The sequence below is a fragment of the Notechis scutatus genome, chromosome 4, assembly GCF_049901735.1.
Source record: "Notechis scutatus isolate UNSWTSFEM ecotype Mainland chromosome 4, rNotScu1.2, whole genome shotgun sequence".
Lineage (NCBI taxonomy): Eukaryota > Metazoa > Chordata > Lepidosauria > Squamata > Elapidae > Notechis > Notechis scutatus.
This window is the reverse complement of record NC_142012.1, coordinates 161,476,279-161,498,161: the sequence shown is the minus strand read 5'-3', so window position 1 is coordinate 161,498,161 and position 21,883 is coordinate 161,476,279. Positions and strand designations below refer to the sequence as shown.

Sequence of the window (21,883 nt, the reverse complement as noted above, 5' to 3'; positions counted from 1 at the left end):
CTTTCTTTCTTCTTTTTCTTCTTCTCTTCTCTCTCTCTCTCTCTCTCTCTCTCTCTTCTTTCTTTCTTTCTGTCCCCCTTTTCACACACAAACACACTCGACAATTGCACAGCAAAAGTGATCTCCACTGCATGGATGCAAGCAGCCATTTTGTTGCATGGATTCCATTTCTATTTTTCCCGCAGGAGAAAAGGGGAGTATACTAAGCTCCGCGTCTTTCAATTTACCCTAGTGACGACAACCCTATGAAATAAGTAGAATCGGGGGGAAAGTGGTTTTACTCCCATTTTTTTCTCCATTGGTGGGGTTTTGCCTTTTTTTTTTAAATGAAAAAACAGCAACCAGTCTTAACACACCTATCGCATATATAAGTTGCATATAAGCCCATCCAATTGAGGGATAAGACAACCCTAATTTTTTTTAACCAAAATTCCATGAAAAACGTTCCACAGGCTGATATGCATTATTTAAATGGTATTTTGGTTAAAAATTTGGAGGTCTGGTTATCTGCAGAGGGACGTATACTACTGGAAATAAGGATACTTTAAAAAGCATTATTGTATATATATTTAGGGATAAGCCCTTCAGCAGATAAGCTGAAAACAGTCCTTCGGCTACTTTGTGGGCCTCAAATGCTACGTAATGTCACATTAAGTCTTTTAAATTCCTTCTGTGTTTTGATCTTTATATTTGTCATATAGTTTTCCTTGTTTAGATTGTTGCACTAGTTTTAAATGTTATACTTCTCTTTTTAATGTAAAATGTTCTGGACTTGAAAAATAAATGAACGGACAACTAAATGTGCTTTTTTTGTTGCATTTTGGCCTCTAAACTTTTTGGCTTTTCCATGAGTAAATACATGACTACTTTGTTTTTCCAAAAGAAAAACACACCAAGATCATATTCCCCAGCCTTGCTTCTGAGTTTGTTTATATATTAGATGTATAAACAGCCTCAGATAACATTCGCTTATTTGTTTTATAAGTCACCTTTCTTTCAAAAGTTGAAGACACTTTACCTAGCATTTCCTTTTCCATTTTTTTAAATAACATTAATCCTATGGGGTGGATTTTGCTGGGGGAGAATAAATGGTCGGGGGGGAGACTAGGAACTGAGGAATCCTGGAAGTTGAAGTCCACAAGTCTTAAAGCTGCCAAGTTAGGAAATCCATGAGTTAATGTAAAGCAAATGCTTAAATCTTTGGCCTAACAAAAGGCTAAGGCCATTTTTTTCAGCATTGAACTATGCCCAAAAGAAAAATCTAGATTGGGTGGTTCAAAAAAGCATATTTCATTTGGCATTCCTGGAAGAAAAATTGATAGAATGAAACTAAATCAAAAGATGCCAACATGTTCAATTTTTTTTTCAATCAAGGTTTTAGTTTAAGCCTTAACTTCTGGTTTAGCAAGATGAGTATTTGTAGGCATGTGTGTTTGTGTGTTTGTGCTTGTGTATGTACAGGCAGTCTTTGACTTCCAACCATCCATTGAGCGACTGTTTGAAAATATAGCTTTGCAAAAAGTTACTTACGGCCGGTCCTCAAACTTATATGACTGCTGCAGCATTCCTACAGCCACATGATCAAAAGTCAGGTGCTTGGCAACTGGCATGTATTTATTATGAGGGCTGAAATATACTGAGGTCATGTGATTGCCAATTGTGACAAGCAATGTCCATTTGGGGAAAAATGGATTTGCTTAATGACTACATGATCCACTTCATAGCTGCCATGATTCTCTTAACCACCATGGCAAAAACAAAACAAAACATTGTAACTTAACAACCAATTTGCTTAACAATGGAAAATTCTGGTCCCAAATGTGGTCGTAAAATGAGGACAATGAAAAACCAAGATGGTGGCCCTAACCACACAACCAATGTATTTCTTTTGACAAATACACGAAAGGGGAAGTCCCACAGCTGCGGACACTGTCTTTATTATAGTTTTTCTTTTGGATACCCCCTGAAGATAACCCTAGTTGGAAGCCTGAGTTCAGAGTTATTTGGTTATTTATTTAAAAGCCATTATTTTGAGTTTCAAAATAAGATAAATATCCAAAACCGAAATTTGTTTGCACAAAGAGGTTTCAGTTATCCACCATCATTGCTGCTGCTGTTGTTCCTGATATTGTTATTATTATTATTGTTCTATTTACACAGTTTACCAGATGGTTCTGACTCGGTTTTTGGTAGTTGTAACCGGAGGTCTCCAACCTTGGCAACTTTAAGACTTGTGGACTTCAACTCCCAGAATTCCTCAGCCAGCTGGCTGAGGAATTCTGGGAGTTGAAGTCTACAAGTTTTAAAGTTGCCAAGGTTGGAGACCCCTGGTTGTTAACTATCACCTCCTTCCCGGAGAAGTACAATAGCTAAAGACACTTTCCAAAAAGCGTTGAGTCTGTTAGAACATTTTGTGATTGTTACTAAAAGGCAGAAACTCCTGTTTTGTTTTTTTACTTTCTCACTGTACACCCGGGGTGGGCAATTAATTTTCGCAAGGGCCCACATGAGAAACTGATACTGTTATGGAGGGCCGAACCAAAAGAGTTGTGAAGATACATAGGTACCATATCAATGCACATACGTAATTGAAAACAAAAATAGCAGTTACCTTCAAAATAAAAGCAATCCATGAAGGCAGGGCAGGGACAATTAAAGGGTCATAAAATGCCCAAGTCTGCCAGACTCTCTCCTCTTACAATGCTACAACAGATATTGTTGTAGTATCTGCATTTTTCCAAGCAATGCAATTTTTGGGATGGATGAGTTGAGATCCTAGCCATTCCTATTGCATTCAAACACATTTCCAGATTTTTGGTATAGTGACAAAGAAAAAAAAAACACCAGGAGTTTCTGCCTTTTAATAACATTTGTTAATCACAAAAGGCGCTACCAAACTGTCATCTTCTTCATCATCATCATCAATTTGTTGTCAAATAGGCATCTGAGATTAGGGATCATGTAGGTTTTCTCCAAATGGATTGGCTCACGGTGGGTAGATTCATGCAACATTCTTAGCAGATCAAGAAAGACCTACTAGATCTCTGTATGCATGCCAACTGGGGTTAGGGTTAAACTTTTAGTTTTTGATGATGTTTTTGTTGTTTTATTACCTGCTGTTCCCTACCCTGAATCATAAATCAAATGGGAGGACATATAACTTGAATACAATAACTCAACAAACAATTTAGAGCAGTTTTTGAGCTGTCTCTCTCTCTCTTCCTGTGTGTGCGTGCGTGTGTGTGTGTGTGAGAGAGAGAGAGAGAAAGAGAGAGGGAGGTAGGGAGGGAGAGAGAGAGATGGAAAGAGGGAGAGAGAGAGATTTAACATGTTGGGCAAAGGAAACCTGGGTGAATAGTTCATGGCAAATGGTACAGGTAACCCTTGCTACTGTAATGGATCCTGCCCTTTGTGGTTGTAAGTCGTGGCAGTCTTTAAGTGAAGCACCCATGTGATTACTTTGTTTAACAACCACAATCCCTGTTCTCCCAACCACAATCCCTGTAGTAACTGTGTGGGTCATTAAATGCAGCTCAGAGTGCCTGGAGGTGAGACAAGAGACCTGCACTGCAGCATCCATCCAGCTCACATGTGGTCTTCCCAGAGCCTCCCCCAACCCGAGATAATCTGTGCTACGCTTTCCTGCTCTACTGGGTCCCCATAGGACTTGGGGCTGATTTCCACCTTGCTGGGACCCATCCCTTCCCCGCCATCACGGCTCAATCCGTTCACCAGCTGACCCACCACATGGCCTTCCTATGGCTCTGTAGGCAGGCGCCATTTTGGGAGGCTCTGTCCAAGAGGTGGAGGCCATTTTGGGAGCGACCTAGATTCATTGCCAAGGATTGCCAAGCACCCGAATTTTATTCATGAGACCATCGGGCAGTGCAGCAGCCATAACTTTGGGCAGGGGTTATATATAACTCCTTTCATTCAGCACCGTTGTAATTCTGAATGGCCGCTGAATAAATAGTCCTAAGTCAAAAACTACCAGTATTGTGTGGATTGATTAATTTGATTGAATGTATTATATCAAGGCAATAATTGATATATTGGCCATGTATCACATTCAGTATGCTGTGTTGCTGTTGTAACTGGCTCCATGTTAATGTCACTATGGCTGTCTCCCAAACTCACAGTTAACAGAATAATGGAGTTAGAAGGACCTTGGAAGGCTTCTAGTTCAACCCCCTCAGCAGGAGATTCTATACTATGTCAGGAAAACGGCTGTCCAATCTCTTCTTAAAAGCTTCTAGTGATGGATCACCCACAACTTCAGTTGGAGCACAACTGACCAGTTTAGGGGTCCCTGGATACTTCAGGACATCAAAACGCTTCATGGATCAAATCAATATCCTCTTAGGCCTCAGCCACATTATACTGAGAGACCTCTTGAGGATAGAACTTATTCTTGAGGATGCAATAGGTCTTCACAAAGAAGCCTCCACCTCAGTAACAATCTGGTGGCAGCTAGACTGATCAGCATGATCTGATGGGAAAGTGGTCTTTTGATGGGAAAATGGAAGAAGGTCTTCATGTAGATGCCACCTCAGGTGGGAGAAGAGACTTTGAAAAAACTGCTGGACTGTCTGCTCTGGGGTTGCCCTTCCCGTGCAGCCACCGGCTTCCATCCTCTATGGCAGGGATGTCCAACCTTGGTAACTTGAGGGCTTCAACTCCCAGAATTCCTCAGCCAGCCATGACTGGCTGAGGAATTCTGGGAGTTGAAGTCCACAAATCTTAAAGTTGTTTTTCTGGCTGAGGAATTCTGGGAGTTGAAGTCCACAAGTCTTAAAGTTGCTTTGCTGGCTGGGGAATTCTGGGAGTTGAAGTCCACAGGTCTTAAAGTTGCCCAGGTTGGACTTCCCTGCTCTATGGCCATTTCTGCTTTGTGTTCTAGACAGAATTCTGCCCAGCAAGTATTTTCCTATCTTTGGGGGCATTTGGTTAGGGCAGCGTTTCTCAATCTGGGCAACCTGAAGATGTGTAGACTTCAACTCCCAGAATTCCCCAGCCGGCTATACCGGCTGAGGAATTCCGGGATTCAAAGTCCACACATCTTCTCATTGTTCAGGTTCAGAAATCCTGGGTTAGGGTAATCCCAATGTCCTGAAGCTTGAATGTTGGTCTTCCTTGAGCATGATGTAACTAAGAGTCTTTAAAAAAAAATTTTTTTTTTACAAAAATGGTTCAATAGATAATTCCCCTCTGCTTTCTGAACAAGAACACAGATTGATTGGATGAATTGCCTTCCCTGTTTCTTTTGTTAAAAACAGCAATTTTTCCCAGCGTGCTTATTTTTGCTTCGGTTGTTGTTTTCTTCATTTGTGGGTCTGGCACACAAAGAGCATCGCTTGCATCCTGATGGCCTGTCTATGTTGCGAAGGAAGTTTTCCCACACTGCAAAAGGTGGAGACGGGTCAGAGGAGAAAAAAGACATGGAGGGGGACTGGCAGAGAACGAGCTGAAGTCGGCAGCAGACAATGATCCTTCCTGGGACAAGCCCTGGATTTAAAGGGAGAGCGAAAAGCAGGGATGGGGAAGGTTGCTAGGCATGATACTGGTAGTAGGAAGGACGTTGCCTGCTGCTTTCTTCCCAGCCTGGAACCAATCCTGTTACCCAGAGAGTAATCCCTTTTACTCTCTTCAGTTCAATGTAGAAAAAAGTTAAGATTTTTGCATTTAGGCAAAAAATATCAAATGCGCAGGTGTAGAATAGGTGATATCTAGCTCAATAGTAGTAACTGTGAGAGGGATCTTGGAGTGCTAATTGACAATAGCAATAGCCCTTAGACTTATATACCGCTTTGTAGTGCTTTACAGCCCTCTCTAAGCGGTTTTACAGAGTCAGCATATTGTCCCCAACAATTTGGATCCTCATTTTACCTACCTCGGAAGGATGGAAGCCTGAGTCAACCTTGAGCCTGGGGAGATTCGAACTGCTAAATTGCAGGCAGTTGGCTGCAGCAGAAGTAGTCTGCAGTACAGCACTCTGACCACTGCACCATCGAGGCTCTGTGTAAGTCACAGTGACTCACATATTAGCCAGAAGTGCCAAAAAAGCCAATGCAGTCCTAGGCTACATCAATAGAGCGATAGAATCAAAATCACGTGAAGTATTAGTATCGCTTTACAAAGCCTTAGTAGGACCACACTTAGAATACTGCATCCAGTTTTGGTCACCACACTATAAAAAGGATGTTGAGACTCTGGAAAGAGTGCACAGAAGAGCTACAGAGATGATTAGGGGACTGGGGGATAAAACATAGGAAGAAGGGTTGCAGGAATTGGATATGTCTAGTTTAATGAAAAGAAGGGCCAGGGGTGACATGATGAGTCTTCCAATATTTGAGGGGCTGCTACAAAGAAGAGGGGGTGCAACCTGTTCTTCAAAGCACCTGAAGGCAGGACAAGAAGCAATGGATGGAAACCGATCAAGGAGAGAAGCAACCTAGAACTAAGGAGAAATCTGCTGACAGTTAGAACAATTGATTGGCGGAACAACTTGCCTCCAGAAATTGTAAATGCTCCAACACTGGAAGTTTTTAAGAAGAGATTGGATAACTATTTGTGTGAAATGGTATAGGGTTTCCTGCTTGAGCAGGGGGTTGGACTAGAAGACCTCCAAGGTCCCTTCCGACTCTGTTATTTTTGTTACTTGCCAGGTGTCCAGCAAAACAGGTAGTCCTTGATTTACAACCATTTGTTCCGCAGCTAATCAAACGTTCGACAGTACTGAAAATAATGACTTATGACCAATCCTTACCCTTACAATTGTTGCAGAACCCCCAAGATCACGTGATCAAAATTTGGGGGCTTGGCAACCAATATATATAGATTTATAAGAGCTGCAGCTTCCAAGGGACACGTGATCGCCATTGGGAAGCTTCCCTGCTGGCTTCTGATAAGCAAATCAATGGGAGGGAAGCTGGATTCATTTGACTGCCCGATTTACTTAACAATCTCAATGATTCACTTAACAAGTATGGCAAAAAAATATATATTATAAATCAGGTGCAACTCATTTAACAACTTCCTTGTTTAGCAACCAAAATTTCTGATGTTAATTGTGGTCATAAGTTAAGGATTATCTGACTACCAGACATGTTTCTGAGATGCAGTCAAAGATCAACAAAGGGCCGTAGTTTTACAGTGACCCTCTTGCCTTCCATCTCAAGACCAGGAGTAAAACACCTCCTGGAAATTGTGTATACCGATCAGTCCATGACAAACTACCTTCTCTTTATCATGGCCTGAAAACCCAACAGGACTCCAGAAAGTAGTGAAGTACCCATAATTTGCCTCCCTGTATCGACAAGATATCCTGGTCTCTTTTCACCTAGTGAATGGAGCAGTTAAAAAAATAAATAAAAAGTAATTGAGACCCTGAGGATTTTAGTCCACTAGTTGCTGCAGACTCTAAGGGACATTGGCCACCTGTGTTTCAAGACAGCGCTGTCCAAAGACATTTCCGTGGTCACGTGGCGAGCATGACATCACAAATCATTGTTATCTTTCCCATCGAAGTGGTACCTATTTATCTACTTGCATTTGCATGCTTTCGAACTGCTAGGTAGGCAGGACCTGAGGCAAGAACGGGAGATCGCCCCATTATGTGGCACTTGGGTCTTGAACCTCAGCTGTCAACTTTCCAGCCGACAAGCCCAGCATCTTAACCACTGAGCCATCCCGCTGCCCCCTTAAAAAAGGACCCTACATTTATTTAAAAACACCCAGCACTGATTCCAACGAGAATCTTCCTGTTCAGCAGTTTAAACCCTGTTTCCCTATAGGGAGCCCTAGAGACAGAAGTGAAGCAAGTCCAGTGTTTACTATGGCACTCACCTGGAGACTCCAAGTCAACCCACAGCACACACCCAGCCTGCACTGAACTGTCTATCATTTCTTCCCCCAACCGCACAAGAGTTTTCCTAAGCATGGTGGAAGGAGCCAGATCAGATTCATTCCCCCAGCAGGGCAGCAGATGGCTGCTTCTCCCGCCGCCATCCTAGTCTGCTGTCCTTCCCTACTTACTCAGCGGTCATTTGGGCCACCAGGTCAAACGAGGCAAAGCCGGCGTTGCCAAAGTTCTCCTTGTACCGTCCCATTTTGATGGCGTCCAGCCAGTCGCCCACAGTAGTGAAGGTAGTATAATCGGGCACCGTGCGATCCAGGAGCGGCTGAGACACGCTGCGAAGGACGAGAGAGCCCAGAGGTCAGAGGCGGCTCAAAGGGGTGGGGTGGTGGGTGGCCGAGCCACGGGGACAGGCCTGATGGTCCTGCGGCACGCAGAAGGTTAGGGGGGGCCATCTGGTTCCCAGTCCACCCGTTGGGGCTCTTCGCTCAGGCCCCGGCTGCTGCCTGACTCCACCTCCCAAGGTTATATCCAGTTGGCTGCCATAAACCATGAGAACTAGAGACTTGACGCTACTAATCCAGACATAGCAGGTTGCCTGTGCTTGGAGAGGGTGAAGGGGCAAACGACACTGACCCAGACTGGACATTGGCGATGACCTTCAAGCTGGCTGCGTTCCGGATTAGCTTGTCCAACGTATTCACTATCTGTGCAAACTTGGGGCGGAGGTTGCGATCCCGTACCCAGCAGTCCAACATGAGCTGGTGCAGCGCAGTGGGGCAGTCCATAGGGGGAGGAAGGCGGTAGTCTTGCTCCACTGCGTTGATTACCTGGAAGAGCAGCGGAGAACAAGGACTCAACCCCTGGAGCTTTGCTCCAGCTATTAACTCCCCCCGCCCTTTTTTCCCCTTGTAAATTCTTCCAGTTGGGCGTGGCCTACTTACATCTTGGTTAGACATGTCCCAGTACGGCCTCTCACCATAAGACATCACTTCCCACATGACGATGCCATAGCTCCAGACGTCGCTGGCGGAAGTGAACTTGCGATAGGCGATGGCTTCTGGGGCCGTCCACCGGATTGGGATCTTACCACCCTGAAAGATGATTAAAGTCTCAATGGGAGGGTTAAATGTCCACCTGACTTTAGTAACAGCGACGGCGCTTAAGACTTATATACCACTTCACAGCGCTTTATAGCCCTCTCTAAGCCGTTTACAGAGTCAGCATATTGCCTTCTACAATCTGGGTCCTCATTTTACCGACTTTGGAAGGATGGAAAGCTGAGTCAACCTTGAGCCAGTCAGGATCAAACTCCCGACTGTGAGCAGAGTTAGCCTGCAATACTGCATTCTAAACACTGCGCCACCATGGCTCTTATCTTTAATTACATACAAGAGCTGGGCCCTTTTTCTGTGCAAATCTCTTTAACACAGGAATCTCCAAACTTGGCAACTTTAAGACTTGAGGACTTCCAGAATTCCCCAGCCGACAGTCATGGGGGAAGAACCAAATTGCTAATTCTAGCAGCTGGATCAGACCCACTCTTTCCAAGCCAAGTCCTTATTTCCAAGAGTCATTGGAAGATAATATTGGCTTCCACTTTTCTCCTCCTAAGCAAATGGCATCAAGGCCTTCTGACAGATCTACTCTTTCATGATTTGTTTACATTCTTTTTAAAGCCGTTTGGCCCAGTGGCAGGATGTCCCATAAATCCATCATTCATTACATTAATGTGTATTTGTTTCTAACAAAATCTATGAATCAAGTTCAAATCCTAGTGATGTCATAAACAGATACCAAACCACTCCCATGCCGCAGTCAAGGAAACAAGATGGACATGTCTATAACATTGCCATTCCTTGTCTAATTTAGTGTTTTGTAACCTAACCGCTATTCTGGGAGTTGAAGTCCACAGATTTTGAAGTTGCTAAAATTGAGAAAAGAGGTCTAAACTAGAGGAGGGGTCTCCAAACCTGGCAACTTTAAGACTTGTGGACTTCAACTTCCTGAATTCCCCTAGCTAGGCAATTCTGAGAGTTGAAATCCATGCATGCTGGCTGAGGAATTCTGGGAGTTGAAGTCCACAAGTCTTAAAAGTTGCCAAGGTTGGAGACTTCTGATCTACAGTACGAGGCTTTCTTGGCTGTTTTCCATACACTGGTCTTCTCAGATAACCAAGGTCTGTTCATCAATTTCAGATTTATTCCCACACAATGACATAGGATGGTATCCCAACGGTGCTTTTTCAAAAGGCAACTGGACTTTGTTTTTCCTTGAAGACGTTTCGCTACTCATCCAAGAAGCTTCTTCAGAACTGAAGAAGCTTCTTGGGTGAGAAGCAAAACGTCTTCAAGGAAAAACAAAGAAAGTCCGGTTACCTCTTGAAAAAGCTCTTTTGGGACAACCATGACCTGGATGACTGAGAATCGCCCTAGATATGTATCCAGCTTATGTCCTTATAGTTTTGGGTTGGCAAGGTCCCTCTGTTCCTCGAAAATGTGATTGTGGAGTCTCTAGCAAATGGGACCAACTGAACGAATAACAGGTCTTTCAGCAAAATTTAGCCGAGGTAGAATGGGAATCCTGCACCCTACTTTTGCAAAATCTTCATGATGGAAGAGAGAGACGTCATCAAGCGTTTTACCTACCAGTGAACTGGTGTACGTGGGGTCAGAGGGATCGTCTTCTAAAAACCGTGAGAGTCCAAAATCTGACACTTTGCACACCAGGTTACTGTTGACCAGAATGTTGCGAGCAGCCAGGTCTCGGTGGACGTAGTTCATCTCCGAGAGGTACTTCATACCCGCCGCGATGCCACGCAGCATGCCAACTAGCTGGATCACAGTGAACTGCCCATCATTCAGCTGTTGGGATAAGAAGGGCGGGTTTTCAGACAAATTTGGGAAAAATAAAATCCTCTGCTCGAAATTCATACAAAGCCCTTCCATTGATGGTTCTAAGAGTTCAGCGAGGGTGTGATCTGAACAAAAAAAACACTCTACATGTATTCCTTGATTTATGACTGTAACATAACCCAATGTTTCTGTTGCTAAGCGAGACAGTTGTTAAGTGAGTTCTGCCCCATTGTATGACCTTTCTTGCCACAGTTGTTTAGTGAAATCACTGTAGTTGTTGAGTTAGTAATATGGTTGTTAGCTGAATTTGGCTTCCCTACTGACTTTGCTTCTCAGAAGGTAGCAAACGATGATCACAGGATTCCAGGACATGGCAACCATCATGAGTCAGTGGCCAAGTGTATGAATAGCAATAGCACTTAGACTTATATACCGCTTTACAGTGCTTTATAGCAGTGATCCCCAACCTTTTTTACGCCGCGGCCCGGTATCCCCAACCTTTTTTATGGCGCGGCCCGGTACCGACATCAGCTGGGCGCTGCCATCTTGTTTTGATGAAAAAGTGCTTCCGGTGAGCTTTTTCATCAAAACAAGATGGCGGCGCCCAGCGCTTCCGGAAAAGCTCACCGGAAGCACTTTTTCATCAAAACAAGATGGCGGCGCCCAGCAAGCCAGCGGCCCGGTAGGACTTGTTCCACGGACCAGTACCGGTCCGCGGACCAGTGGTTGGGGACCCCTGCTTTATAGTCCTCTCTACTCAGTTTACAGAGTCAGCCTATTGCCCCCAACAATCTGGGTCCTCATTTAACCAAACTTGGAAGGATGGAAGAATGAGTCTGCCTTGAGTCTGGTGAGATTCAAACTGCCAAACTGCAGGAGGTTGACAGTCAGCAGAAGTAGCCTGCAGTGCTGCACTCTGACCACTGTGCCATCGAAGCTCATTAATGTTGATCATGTGACCAAGGGGATGCCACAACGGTTGTAAGTGTGAAAAACGATCATAACTCGTTTTTCCAGTGCCCTTGTGACTTCGGTCACAAAATGAACTTTGGTAAGTTTGAAGATTGTTGTACATCGCAACGGTTGTACACGTGAAAAATGATCATAAATCATTTTTTTTTCAGTGCCGTTGTGACTTTGAATGCTCACTAAGTGAACTTTTGTACTCTCCCCAAGGCCAAAGGGAGTTAAATAGTATTTAAAAAGTTTAGGCACTCCTGATGAAGAGAAACTTCACCCTCCTTAGTATCTGCATCCTATTTCTAGCCAGCACCTTGAGATGTTTTCTATCTCCTAGCATTGAGCTGTTTCGAAGACAGGCCTGGTTGTAATGAGTTCCATCCATCGTTCTGAAACGAGAGAACTCGCAGATTCCCAATGCAACCACCTGTCTCATGTCTTCCCATCACGCTAATGGTATTACAAGCATATTTGGGAAACACCTGGAAAAACAGAGAGCCGGCTGCAGGCTGGCCTCAGCCTCTGGGGCTAGGAAGAAGAAGTGTGGAAGTGAACCTCATCGCTTGGAAAGAATCCTGCATGATGTACAACAGACCCACCCACTTTCCTTATCTTCCTGTACTCTTATTGTGCACCATCGCTTTGTGCACTGCGCTTGTGACATAGTAAGAGCCGTGGCTTTATTTCATTTCAAAAGAAAGTCATTTTAACACAATAAATAGAGTTGGGAGGGACCTTGGAGGTCTTCTAGTCCAGCGCTGTCAAACTCCCAGCCCACGGGCCAGATGCGTCATGCGCCGGCCACGCCCATGACCGGTTTAGTGATGGGGGGAAATCCTGATACATCATGTGAAGGTATGAGTTTGAGACCCCTGTTCTAGTCCAACTCCCACACAAGCAGGAAACTCTATACCATTTCAGACAAACAGTTGTCCAATCTTTTCTTAAAAACCTCCAGTGATGGGGCACCCACAATTTTTGAAGGGAAGTCATTCCACTGATCAACAGTTCTCACTGTCAGGAAATAGTCCTAGGTTGCTTCTCTCCTTGATTGGTTTCCATCCATTGCTTTCATTCAAGTAGCCCTACCTGTCAGGATACTCATGAACTGGAATAGAGCTTGGTATCAAGGTCAGACGATGAATAGGCATAGCAGCAGAGTCAGCCAATGAGGACTGTTTTGGAAACTGAAACTAGAAGTAGCCTAGGCTGGAAACTGAAAGCAAAAGTAGCTTAGGCGTGGCTCTATATTAAGCTCTGCAACTCTGCAGCTCTGTTGAAGCTCTGAGTCGGTCTATTGAAGATGAAACTAACTTGCTTGCTTGCTGAAGACTGGAGTCTCTGCTCTGAACTTGCAACATGTTTCTGTCCGAGTTTGCTCCATGTTGGAGAAATCTACAACTGGTTTGTAAAATCCACTTATGTTTATAAAGATGTTAAATGTAGCATCAGCCACCCGTGTTTATTTTTCTGGCGCTGAATTAACGCTGCAAAACTCTCAAGAATACCCCATTTCTGCAACTGTTCTTTAGTCTCCAGTCCCCTAATCATTATTTTTTTTTGCCCTTCTCTGCAATCCTTTTAGAGACTCAACAAGTATTTCTCAAGAGGTAAACTAATGCATGCAGGCGAATGAAGAGGTAATTCCTGGAAAACTTCTGAGCATTCTCAGGAGAAACAGGCAGCAGATGCCTTCAATTGCTCTCGCCATGTGTCAAAGAGACAGATCCATCATTCCAAAACCAGGCAGTGCTACACCAATCTCTGCCAAGTTCCTAATCCGCCTAATTTGTACATTAATCTACATTAATCTTCTCCTTATATTTACTCTTGAAAACACAGAATAACTCTCCTTGAGTTTTTAGTTTGGAGGCCAGGACAATAGAGGCCTGAGTGAAGAAATAAACCAAGTTGAAGCCTTGCAGAAAAACTGGGATGGACTCTCATTTTGGGGGAAAGTGGGGGGTGGGGGGATCACTTTGTAAACCAGGTTTCCCAACCTTGGCAACTTTAAGACGTGTGGACTTCAACTCCCAGAATTCCCCAGCCAGAATTCTGGGGGTTGAAGTCCACACATCTTCAAGTTGCTACGGTTGGGAAATACTACTATAAGCTTTAAGGGAGAGTAGAGATTGGTCCTCACCCGGAGGAAGGAATCAAGGGCGCAGTTTTCCATGAACTCCGTAACTATCATGACTGGCCGACTCTTGGTGACCACGCCTTCCAGATGGATGATGTTGGGATGGTCGAACTGCCCCATGATGCTGGCTTCGCTCAGGAAATCCCGCCTCTGCCGCTCCGTGTAGCCCACCTTCAGCGTTTTGATGGCCACGAAGATTTCCCGCCTGCCCGGAAGTTTGAGGCGGCCCCGGCAAACTTCCCCAAATTCACCTGAGGAGGAAAGGAGAGGCAAGAATAGCAAAGAATACCCCGACATCCCCCTGCCCTCCTGGAGATGCTGTGAGGACAGCCAACTGGGCTGTAGCTGGGTGACTTGCCTGCTCCAATCACTTCCTCGATTTTTACACAGGAAATGTCGATTTCTTTGGCAAATTCCCGGACAGCTTCGTTTGGGTCTTCGTAAGTGAAAGGGTCAACATAAACCTTCATTCCTGGAGTAACTGCAAAGGCAGAGATAAGAAGATTTGGGTAGATGAGAGAAAAAGACTGTCTGTTAGCTCTGAGGAGGCCATATTTAAGGTTCATATCTGTTAAAGACCTCCATATCCATATCCAAGATAGATAGACAGACAGATAGATAGGGACAGACAGATATGAATAGATAGTTAGGGAGGGAGAGATAGATAGGTAGATAGATAGATAGATAGATAGATAGATAGATAGATAGAGAGGAGGAGAGAAAGTAGATAGATAGATAGATAGATAGATAGATAGATAGAGGGGAGAGAGATAGGTAGATAGATAGATAGATAGATAGATAGATAGATAGATAGATAGATAGATAGATAGATAGATAGATAGAGGGAGAGAGATAGGTAGATAGATAGATAGATAGATAGATAGATAGATAGATAGATAGATAGATAGATAGATAGATAGAGACAAGGACAGAGTTAGAGACAGAGGTGGGCTGCTGCCGGTTCGCACCGGTTTTGGCGTACCAATAGTTAAGATTAGACACAGTTCGGTGAACTGGCCAATCCCACCACTGGCTGGCCCCACCCATTTTCCGGGCTGTTTTCAGGCCATTTTCTGGGCCAAAAACAGCCTGAAAAACGGCCTGAAAACTGCCCCAAAAGAGGCCCAAAAATGGGTGGGGCAGGGCCAGCCAGTGGTGGGATTAGCCCCAACTGGCTAAATCTTACCTCCTCTTTTGAGGCGAGTGGGCAGGGCTGGGTGTGATGAGTGACTATGCCTACCCAGCCAGAGAACTGGTTGTTAAAAAATGTGCAGCCCACCACTGGATAGAGAGAAATAGTTAGATAACTAGAGACAGAGATAGATAAAACACAGTCAATATACTATATAAATATTTTCTTCCTGATTATCCTGGTGATTGGAAGCCTAGTAGCAAATTACACAACTGGAAAAAAAACCCATGATTAACCTGAATAGGTAAACCCATTTTCACAAGAACTATATAATTTCACAACATTTAATTTACAAAAAAACGCCTTTGCTTGGAACCACATGACAACATGTGTATGAAAGTATTTTGACAATTCCTAGACATGGCAATAAAATGATGCTAAATTACCCAATTTGCTGACTGTCTTCTGATCAGACTAATATTTTGAAAATAATAATAATGCAGCAACAACAACCATAACTGAAATAAAGCAATATAAAAGAACATAAACTATGTAAAAAGTCAGACTATAAATTATTATTTTATAATTATAATTACAAATAATTTATAGCATGCACAGTATGCACAACAAACTAATTAAATCACATTTAAAAGACCAGAATGTGAAGACAACCAGTCATAACTAATCTTTACATAATAACATTGCAAAAACGCAAGCCAATAAAGATGCTTCATTTATAACAAATAAATAAGGAAAACCAGTTCAAGATACATATAGTCATAGCAAAATCATCAATAAATCTATTTATAAGCAATAAAACAAACCATATTGTATTGGTTTTCTGGAAAGTTTTAAGAGCTGGTGCTGGGGCCAGGATATTAATGTAGCTCTGGCATAGGCTTAACTATATACAATATGTTAGCAATGAGGTTTAAGGGCCTGGAGCTAGTTTTCCCTTAACTGATTGCACATTTGAATTCTGTTGTTATCTATGTTTACCATACAGAGTTCCTTTGTAGATGGAAGATAAAGTTGCCTAACAAATAAATAGTTCAAATCAGTAAAAATCCATAAAACTAAAAACTAGCTGTGTTTGTCATCTTTGGCAACTTTAAGAAGCGTGGACATCAATTCCCAGAATCCTCCAGCCAGCATGCATGGACTTCAACTCTTAGAATTCCCTAGACAGTAGGCTGGCTGTAGAATTCTAGGAGACGAAGTCCATACATCTTAAAATTGCTAAGGTTGAGAAAAGCCTGGTTTATGGGATACCAATCTAGCTAAGTCCCAAAGGTTTTTTTTTTTTTTTTCCAAAAGGCAACTGGACTTGGTTTTTCCTTGAAGATGTCTCGCTTCTCATCCAAGAGAAAGCTTCTTGGACGAGAAATGAAATGTTTTCAAGAAACAAAGAAAGTCTAGTTGCCTTTTGAAAAAAAATCATCTTTGGGTCAACCATGATCTGGATGATTGAGAATCTCCATAGACAATTTAGCTTAATTTAGATATTGGACTTTTTAACAAAAATTAGATATTGGACTTTTTAACAAATCGTCCACAAAGAGTTAAACTGAATGATTATATTTCTACTGTCAAGACACTTAGCATTGGCACTCCACAAGGTTGTGTCCTTAGTCCACTACTGTTCTCCATCTATTCATCTGATTGCACAAATAAACATCCCAACAATAGGATAATGAAATTTGCAGGCGATACTACGCTTGTAGGACTTATTTCTGGGGATGATGAGTCTGCATATCGGGATGAGGTATTACAGCTATCCGCTGGTGCAAAAATAATAATCTTCTATTTAATATTAAGAAGACCAAGGAGGTTATAGTGGACTATAGGAAAAAAGAGCAGACATTCAGCCACTGTATATAGAGGAGTTCGTGTGGAACAGGTGGTTGAATGTAAGTTTCTCGGGACCATCATTACAAATAACCTGACCTGGAGTGCAAACACCGCTGCTTTAATTAAGAAGGCACAACAACGGTTGTATTTACTAAGGATTCTTAGGAAACAACAACTGGCTGAGAGTCTACTGACTACCTTCTATCGGAGTTCAATTGAGAGTATATTATCCTACTGTCTCTGTGTATGGTTCTCGAGCTGCACAGTGGCAGAGAAAAACAATTCAGAGGGTGATCAAGGCGGCCCAAAACATCATTGGCTGCTCACTCCCCTCTTTGGAAGAACTGTATAGGAATAGACGTAAGAGGAAGATACTTAATATATTGAATGACTCCTCTCATCCAGGACATCAGCTCTTTGAACTATTACCATCGAGAAGGAGATTTAGGGTATTAAGAACAAGGAGCGACCAGATTTAAGAACAGTTTTTATCCAAGTGCAGTTTTGAGTTTGAATGCAGGGTCATAAGATTTTGTGGAATTAAATGGCTGAGAGTAATGGGGTATTTACATTTTTAAATTGCATAGAGATGATTGTATGGTTGGTTGTGTTTAGTTTAATTTTTTTCTTTTTAGTGGTGTTTGTCCAGTTTTTACTTTGTGGAAGAGCACCTCATTTCGTTGCACCCGCTTGCAGTGTAATGACAAATAAATTCTTATGTCTTATGTCTTATGAGCTGTGGTGGCGCAGTGGTTAGAGTATAGTACTGCAGGCTACTTCTGCTGACTGACTGCAATTTGGCAGTTCAAATCTCACCAGGCTCAGGTTGACTCATCCTTCCATCCTTACCGAGGAGAGTAAAACGAGGACCCAGATTGTTGGGGGCAATACCCTGACTCTGTAAAACCGCTTAGAAAGGGCTGTAAAACCCTGTAAAGCAGTATATAAGTTTAAGTTGCTATTGCCATTGCTAATGATCAGAGTTTACAAAACTGCCTTGTTCCCGGGTAGCTTCTTTTTATATATTAACTTTATGGAAGCCAAGGTAGAAGCATCAAAGGGGATGTGAATTGTGCACTTGTATCACGCTGATCTCCATGCAAAATGCAAGAACCTGATCCTTACATTGCAGTAATGGAAGGGTAAGAAAATATCTAGAGAGGTTACAAGGCCAATTTTCACATGCACCATGGTGTAGAGGAGAGAAGAGGGAATGGCCTTGAGGGATAGGAGGAAGAATTGCCACCAAGACAAACCTTCAGGTAAGAGGGGCTTGAGCCTAGCCCAGGAAAATAACACAAGAACTTGTTTCATGCCACAACTCCACCTTGGTTCACATGTAAATAAAGAGAGCAAAGAGAAAACGGATTCGGACTTGCAAGATTCTTTTCAATAGCTTTTACAAAGGGGTGGGATTTTACCGGTTTGGCCCGGTTCGGGCGTACAGGTAGGTCTGGAGATCAGCTAGGAGAGAATCGGTTCACTCGGAAGATCAAGGTATTTTCTCCCTCCCCCACATCAGCTGTTTTCTGAAGATCAGCTGTGCCATGCGATTTAGATTAGCTAGAAAGCAGGAAATCATCAGATTCCTTGCTTTCTAGCTAATCTAAATTGCGCGGCACACCTGATCTCCCCCCTCGCTGTTTTACTGCTTCACCCAGGAGGTTTCCTGAGGCCCAGGAGGCAAAAAAACCCACAAAAACAACAACCCACGCCCATCAAGTCACATGACCACCTGGCCTCGACCCACTAGCCATGCCAACAGAACCGGTAGTTTACAAATTTGCATCCCACCCTTGCTTTTACAATAAAAATAGTATATATGATTGGTTATTTAGTCTGGTCTACTTTATTGAGCTGACACATGTGGGGTGTATGTCACAATCAGATGATACTCACTATATTGCTGCAGTTTCTCGGTGTACTCCGATTCGGTGTTGTTTTGTTGCTTCCTGGCCAAGAAAGAGAGGAAGAATCACCCAAAATGCAAGTTGTCCGCAAAAACTGACTTATATTGAACTGCAACGGCTTCCGCCATTTTCTCCCAAATTTAAACTCTGATGTTCAAATTTCATTAATTTTTCTCAAAATATAAGATACAAAGGAAAATAAAAAGTAATGGAAAACTAGGGGAAGGAAAAAGAAAAAAAAAGACATTGACTTCCAACTCTCTTTACAGAAGATAATAAAGTTACCACCTCAACTTTTTACTTTTGTACAACAGTATATATACACTAGCCATTTCTATAACAATAAACCTGTCTATCCAACAAAAACCAAGTCAAAATTTCATCCCCATCCCCCAATCACAAGCACACAGTCTGGAATCAATTTCCAAACAAAAACAAAATTAAGTATATTCTCTTCTTTGGATAAAAGAATCAATTTAACAATCTCTGCTTTTCCTTGCTGTGTGAAACAATATATATTTATATCTGCTCATTAATATTTATAGACAGTCATAACTCCTATTAATAACATTCAGTATGCTCTTTCAGATTTTTTAACCCTGAAGGGAAAAAAAATACTTTTTTCTCTCTAAATTTTAAAATGTTAAACGTTTCTTTAAAAACATCTATAAAATCAAGAAGTCCTAACTCATCTTTTTAAAAAGCTTTACTCTTTTTTTTAAAACTTCCTCTTAACATACATTAAAATTCACTTTCAATAATACTTTACGAACTTTAAGGATTACTCATGCTTTATATACAAAGGAGAGAGAGAGAAAAAAAAAAAAAACCTTTTCATTTTCAAACCCACTTTAAATAAACCCTGATTTTCCAATCACAGATCATGTACCAACACAGCTGGATTTCCACAGCTTTGCTTTGGTAAGGTTCCTTGTCTCCAAAGCTGTAACAATTACAATCACCCAACCCTGCTTATTATCCATTACGCCTCTATGGAGCAACTGAGAGTCGCCTTGATGAAGAGTGGTTTGCACCACGGAGTGAGATGCAATCCATTCTGTTGATGGAAGAGGCACCCACCCAAAATAACCAGTGTTGCCTCAAATGGAAATGGGCCAGGGTGGAGAAGGTATCTCAAGGACTTCTCTTCAGCGTCTATCAAAGCTTCCAAGCTTGGACGTAGCCCAATGTATCAGGGCAGTGAAGGTTTTCCAGGCTGGGGCCCATGCTTCAAAGGTCAACCAGCCTGGAAGACCTTCACTGCCCTGACACACCCTGTAGCTAACTCTATAGTCCTCGATGTCAGGATTCCAGCAATCGCCCTAATTAAATTATGATTCTCAAGCCAAACTTCAAAAAACTTCAAAGGATTTATTAGAAGCGACATGCTGGCACTGCCCTGTATGAAGCCAACTCTGGCATAGCTAACTTACAGTCCCCTGTGACACCCCCCCCCCCATGTGTCTCATCAGATTCTCCAATTGAGCCCATTCACGGACTGAGTGACATCATTCCCAATTAAATATATTTGCGGGCAAAAGCTGTGGTAGTTTAGTTACAATCTTTTAAAGATAAGAGTTGGAATGTACTTTCGCTTTCAAACTGCTGCATTGCTCTTCCAGATTTCCTTCCTCCCCTCCCCTTTTTTAACGGCAACTACTAAAACAGGCATAGGAGTGTTTGATGAGTTGACTCGACTTACAACAGTTCATTTACTGACCGTTCAAAATTACAACAGCACTGGAAAAAAATGATTTAAGACTGTTTTCCACACTTACAACTGTTGCATGGTCACAAAATTCAGACGCTTGGCAACTGAGTCGTCTTTATGACAGTTGCAGTGTCCCAGGGACAGAAACTTTGGGCTCAATTGTGGCCTTTAAGTCGAGGACTATTAGTAAAGCTACCCTGCCTTCTCTCACTGCCCTTACCAAACAAGATCGAAAAGGGCTGTAAAACAGAGTGAGGTGAAGCAATGTGGTTACTTCACTTTGCTTTTTGAAGCAGGAGGACTACGCCATGCTTCTGAGAGGGATTCAAACTTTCCGAGGAGCCTTGACCACACTTGTATGCAGAGAATTCCCAAAGAACCCCACGAGATTGAAGATTTGGGCCAAGTTCTTGGAGCAGCTGCTATCTAACTTGTTTCCTCCCGTGAGCTCCTCCCGTGAGCTCTGGTGCCCAGGTAGCCCCAAGCCCTTCAAGAGGTGGTACCTGAAGCAGACGATGGCGATGACCACCACCGCGATCACAAAGACAAGTCCTGCCGTGGCTGAGCCAACGATTAGAGGCAGTTCCTGGAAACTCTTGCTGCTGGAGCCTATCACCAGTGGGATGACACAAAGGACAAGGGTTTAGCCAACAAGAGCAGGAGAGCCAAGTGGAAGAGGTGGGGGCAGAGGACAAATTGCATACCATCGTCAACCAGTGTCCGAAACTCCATGGGAAAGCTATATTGGCCGTACCCTGCCACTGTGCGAGCCCGGACCTGCACTACGAAGGCAGTGTTAGGCTTCAGTCCCTCCAGGCGCACCGCATTCTTCTGGCTAGTGACGGTGTTGGCAATGCCATCAGTCTGGCCTTGCTGTGGAAAAGAGGAAAGAGGCATCTCAGAAACGAATCCGGCCCTTCCCTACTATTGAGTTATGTGCCTGGATTATGTCTAGTCTAGTCCAGTGTCAGCTGCCCCCTTATGCTTGTTTTCGCTTCACTAACATGCAGCGACAAGTTTGCCATGAATGGGAGAGGGAAAGCGGATGGGAGAGGGAAAGGGAAAGTAACTGCTGTATCTCCCTGAGACCCTGCATCAAGGTCACCCAGCTAACCTACGCTTGAAGTGGCCCTTCTGAAAACAACTTGCCTGAATATGATTAGTCATGGGGTGTGCGTGTCAGTGATGGGAGGCCGTTGGGGGAGGGAAAAGTTGAACGTAGGGATTCTGGTGCATGATTCTCTGTTCTGGCCATGCATTACTGCAATACGCCTGACTTCTAATAAAACTATAACCTTTCTCAACAAGTGGAGCCAAGGATTGTTTCTATTTAGAGGTTTCCGTGGTGGCAGGTCTGGCATCCAGCTTTCTACAATCTTGGACACTTAGCCTTTTGATCGGGGACTTCTTGGATCCACACCATGTATTTGCTCACTGAGCTATAGTCTCCTTTTAAAGCCATGGCTTTA

The 21,883-nt window shown here is 43.1% G+C and overlaps 1 protein-coding gene across 2 annotated transcripts in view; it reads right to left on the bottom strand.

The window, feature by feature from the left end:
* The window catches only part of EPHB3 (EPH receptor B3), a 138,278-nt gene that overhangs the window by 2,826 nt on the left and 113,569 nt on the right, over positions 1-21,883 (bottom strand). For both annotated transcript variants that reach the window (XM_026689819.2, XM_087965414.1), the window contains exons 7-15: positions 21,119-21,287; positions 20,918-21,023; positions 18,693-18,745; positions 14,169-14,291; positions 13,814-14,061; positions 10,504-10,719; positions 8,800-8,949; positions 8,492-8,685; positions 8,035-8,190 (exon numbers count right to left, since the gene is read on the bottom strand). In XM_026689819.2, the coding sequence (XP_026545604.2) occupies positions 8,035-8,190; positions 8,492-8,685; positions 8,800-8,949; positions 10,504-10,719; positions 13,814-14,061; positions 14,169-14,291; positions 18,693-18,745; positions 20,918-21,023; positions 21,119-21,287 (1,415 nt within the window). The remainder of the gene's footprint in view (positions 1-8,034; positions 8,191-8,491; positions 8,686-8,799; positions 8,950-10,503; positions 10,720-13,813; positions 14,062-14,168; positions 14,292-18,692; positions 18,746-20,917; positions 21,024-21,118; positions 21,288-21,883) is intronic.